General features: G+C 31.8%; 1 protein-coding gene across 1 annotated transcript; it reads right to left on the reverse strand.

The window, feature by feature from the left end:
• Positions 1 to 1,372: 1,372 nt before the first annotated feature.
• On the reverse strand, positions 1,373 to 4,447 carry LOC123887383. Its single transcript, XM_045936709.1, has 2 exons — positions 2,837 to 4,447; positions 1,373 to 2,249 (listed from the first exon to the last, which is right to left on the reverse strand). The coding sequence occupies exons 1-2, from the start codon at positions 3,958 to 3,960 to the stop codon at positions 1,472 to 1,474; spliced, it is 1,902 nt and encodes a 633-aa protein (XP_045792665.1). The 5' UTR covers positions 3,961 to 4,447; the 3' UTR covers positions 1,373 to 1,471.
• Between the last annotated feature and the right edge of the window lie 369 nt (positions 4,448 to 4,816).

The raw sequence follows: 4,816 nt of genomic DNA on the forward strand, positions 1-4,816 counted from the left end.
ATTTTAAAATTAAATAAGTATTTAAAAATAAATAAATAAATTACAAATTGTTTTTTAAAAACTAAATTATAATTTTTTTTTATTATATGTAGTTTGTAAAATAATTTTGTTATATAAAAAAGTAAAAAAAACATTTTATGAATTATTTTTTAAAAACTTTGTAAACTTTTTTTTAAATAAAAAATAATTATTAAACTTTTTATTAAAAAAACAATTTTTAATACATTTTTATAAAAGCAAATATTATTATTTTTTTAATTAAAACATATTTTTAATTTTTAAAAATGTCACATAAGCAATTTATAGTCAAAAAAGTCAACGGGGGCTAGCAAATGCAAAAAGGGGTAAACTTGGGGGGTCAAAATCGAGCAATTGAAACTTGAAGGGCTAAAATCAAGCAATTGTGAAACTTAGAGGGTTAAAATCAAGCAATTGAAATGTGGAGGGTCAAAATCAAGCAATTGTGAAACTTGAGGGCCAAAACTGCATTTAAGCCCAATATTTATTTGTCCACCCCGTAATTTTGGGCATGTAATTTACAATAAAAAAGTTATGTTTAAAAAAAAAGTTAGAAAAGACACAATGTCTTAATTTAGGCCTAGGAAATATTAAAGAAAATTGCATCTTTTAATCTGTAGATCTTAGATTCTTAATATATACTACCGCTAGATCATGGACACTGAATCCATGTTCATAGATTCCCTTTTTCAGTTTTTTTTTGCCAATAACAATTTTTTATAGAAAATGTTAAGCATGTTCGTGTCTCTTTGAACACTAGTTATAAAATTAAATATCTATTACTAATATATTAAAATCGATTACTACCAAAGCTACTAATTTATCCTTAGTACTTTTAACTATGTTGCAAGTTTTATATCTTTCATTGTAATTTCACTAAAAATATTAATATATATATATATATATATATATATATATATATATATATATATATATACACAAAAAATATAGAAAGAATAAGATGAGCACAAATGTTTGGGTATTGTTTGTCCAAAGAAAATGAAATAAATTTTCATTGATGTCTACGATACAACAGTGTAACAAAATGTAAAAAAGGGTACCTCCATAAAGCTAATGACAACAACTTAACATATTCAAAATATGATCTTACATGTCATTCATCTTCACAAGTTCATATAGACAAAAAGAAAAATAAATTATGCTTATTTTATATATAGCAAAGTAGGCTCCAAATTTTAATTATTAAAAAATAAAGTGAAATCCAACTAGCCCCCACATCCCAGTATGCCTCCTCCTAATGGCTCAATTTTTCTCTCAATTGATTTACGCGGAAATAGATTCTCTGCAGTCAGGTTAGTGATTTCAACAACTGATCAGGACTATACGATTGAGATTCAAATTCTAAATTCATTAAAATCACGATTTCAACAACTTACACAGACCGATTGTTGTCCTAATATGAAATTCCGACTACAGAGAATCCAGATCCGATTTATACCGGCTGCGAAGTTCTATTTTGCTGCTGAACATTATCTGCCGGAAATTGATTGGATGCATCTGATAATGCTGCTGCAGCAGCTGCTGGTGTCATGGATTGATACTGAGTAACCAATGGAGCATTAGTTTGTTGTTGAGTATAGTACACTTGACCTTCCACATTGCCACCATATTCATAACCATAATTAGTACCACTAGAAGGAGCTGCTACATTAATAGGATGTTGTGGTTGATGATGAAATTGAGGCAAACCAACATATTGTTGTTGAAATTGATTTGAAGGTACTTGAACAAATGTTGAATTTGATGGCACATTAGGGTTAGGTGATTTATTAGGGTAAATTGGTGGAGTACCACTTTGAGGTATTATTGACCTACTAGAAGCTACAACATTAGGGTCACTTATACTATGTTGTAATGTCATGTTATATGGTTGTGTTGATCCAATTGGCATTACATAAATTGGATATTGTTGTTGACCAATTGGATTGTGAAGTTGTTGTTGTGATGATTGTGGGGGGTAAACTTGGTAGTATGATGAGATTGGAACTTGATTTGTGGATGTAGGATGGTGGATATAGTGGGTGTTGGAATGAGCAAATTGTTGTTGTTGTGGTGGTGGTTGTTGGAGTTGTTGATTTTGATCCATTTGTGGTTGTAACATGTAACTAGATTCTTGAGCTTTGTTGTTGTCTATGCTTGTAGGTTGGACTTGTTCTTGATGATAAACAATTTTGGAGAAAGAATTTGTAGATGCAATACTACTACTATCACTGAAAAATATTAACCAGAAAAAAAAAATTGTAAGAACTTGATTTCAATAGATCGAGACTCTGAGCGCACATATATATTATAATGAAATAAAATATTTAAATTGAGAATCGAAATATATAAGTAGATTTTTTTTAAAAGCACAAGTAGATATAATAAATTGAACAATTTGTTTCATTGTAAGAAAAATTCTAAAATAAGATGTGATAGTCTTTCATCGAGATTCTTCGGACCATATTTCCTAGTATCATCCCGATGTTCATTGCTATACCATCATTTGCTCGGCGAAGGGTTTGTTCCTATATGAGGGAAGTGGATATCTACTACATAAAATTAACCATGATGTAATCAAATTTAATTTATTTATCCCTCTTTGATCATCACTGCTATGAAACATTTTTTACTCTCAGACATGTGTCGTACGAATATCATACATGTATCAGACACACAAACACTTCTAATCTCGGAAATTAATGTAATTATTTCATAACATGATTTTTCTTGAAAGAGTATTATACTATTAACAAATTGAAAAAACTTGAACTAAAGCAAAAATATGTGTAAAAATATAACACAGAATAAATAATACCTTGTAACTGAATCCGGTGAAGGAACACTCAACCCACCACTAGTCCTAGGTTGAACAAGCTGCAATGGCAAAGGCGGTTTTCGAGATCCAATTACTCCTCCATAATCTGATCTTTCATCATCAGAAACAGTAGCAGTAGTAGTCACAACTCCAGCTGAAGGAATTGCAGCCATAGCCACATTAGCATAAGAAACAACAAAACCACCATCTTGTTTCATTCCAACTCTATTCTCTTGCTGAAGCTTATTACCACCGGTTTCATCAACACGAACACGAATCGGAGGTAAATTAGCTATAGAAGGAGACAAAGAAGATGAAGATGTACTATTCTCAAGCATAGGTGAACCAGGTGCAACATTAACAACATCAAAAACATTCTTAACATTGTTGTTGTTGTTGTTGTTGATGTCTTCAAGAATATTCAATGATTCTGCTGCTGCTACACCTTGAGACTCCAAGTTGTTACTTGAATCACTAGCAGGAACATTATCAAGATTCACAAAAGAATCTCGTTCTGAATCTGAAACACCCCTTGAGAGGACTCCTGAGTTGTTGAGTGCATCAACAAACCATGTTTCAGATTTTGCATCATCAAGTAGAGATCCCATTGAAAGAGTAGAATCTGGTTTTGTAAAGAAAAGAAACACTCTGAGTCTTGAGGAAGAAGGTTTCATTGATGAAGATGCTATTCGATCGTATTCTTCGATCATATTATCAAGATCTTCATCTGATGTTACTGTGATGAGGTTATCAAGGTCTTCATTTGGAAGCTGGTATTTTAGAGTAAAGGGTCTTCCATTAAGAATTGTTCTTGAAAGGCGTGAACAAAGATCTCTCAGGGAAGCACTCCGATCAACCACCACAATTCGCGTGTCACCACCGACATAACACAAGGATTTATCATGCGGGCGTGGCATAATGTGTCCTCCATAGCTGCACATGAGGCGCAGCTTGGATCCGGGGACATTAGGTAAAGACTCATCGTTCGTTATTTCACGTGATCGTGGTGGTGGTGGCTGTGGTGGTGATGGCGATGATAAAGACTCTACCGATTCAGGATAATTTTGTTGAACGATATTATGTGGAATGGTGGTTGCCGCGGTGGAGAGAATTTGTGGATCCATTAGGATTGGTTGTTTTTGTAATAAAATGGAACGGAGCAGAATGGAACAGAGGCTCTGATCACTCTGCTTGGTTTCGAGCAGAGTGAAAACAGAGCAAAAACAGGGGAAAAGAGAGTTAGTGGAAATTGATATTCTTATGAGTTGGGATATAAGTGGGACTTATTCCTTATTTTTTCTATATATGTGACTTTATCTTTGAAAAGGAAATGAAAATGTGATACCTTATAAGCAAATAAAGAATCTCTCAGTTTGTTACAACTTGTTTGAAGCTGTATTTTGTAGTATCCAGCTTTTGCTTGCCTAAGTATTCAAATAGAAGTTTTCAAGCATAAAAAGAAGAGGCAATAAAATAGAAATAAATAAAAATAAGAAAATAAATAAATTAGATGGAGATTCAAAGAAGTAAAGTGACATAGGATTACTTGAATTCTACCTCTGGCTTGGATTTAGAGATAAGGTGCTTCATTTAGATTTTCAATGCTGAAATTTTGGTTTTGGACACTTGTAACATTATTATATTATTTTTCATTATTGCTTCAAAAAATAATATTATTTTTCATTATTAGATGAATGAAAGTTAGCTGATGTAATTATGTAGCCCAACTTGAAGTTTGAATATATTTTTTAATTGATTGGTTTGAGATGGAGTAATTAGTCCAATATTAAACTTTATCACCTTTCAATAAGAACAAAAGATTTTAGGAAAAGAAGTAAAGAACACTTGTGAATTTTAATTGTGTAGCTTTCACTTCTTGTTTTTTATTTTTTATCTTGTTGAAGCAGCCTTCCTTTGTTACAAACAAACTGAATAATTTAAGTATCAAGTCAACTTTGATAATCCTTTTTAAAGTTTCAG

Source organism: Trifolium pratense, linkage group LG5 (assembly GCF_020283565.1).
Source record: "Trifolium pratense cultivar HEN17-A07 linkage group LG5, ARS_RC_1.1, whole genome shotgun sequence".
NCBI lineage: Eukaryota > Viridiplantae > Streptophyta > Magnoliopsida > Fabales > Fabaceae > Trifolium > Trifolium pratense.

Excerpts from the sequence above, each read along its gene's own strand:
- LOC123887383 (XM_045936709.1), bottom strand. The coding sequence starts at position 3,960 with ATGGATCCACAAATTCTCTCCACCGCGGCAACCACCATTCCACATAAT. Across the intron at positions 2,250-2,836 it reads TCACCGGATTCAGTTACAAG|TGATAGTAGTAGTATTGCAT; the intron begins GTATTATTTATT and ends AATATTTTTCAG.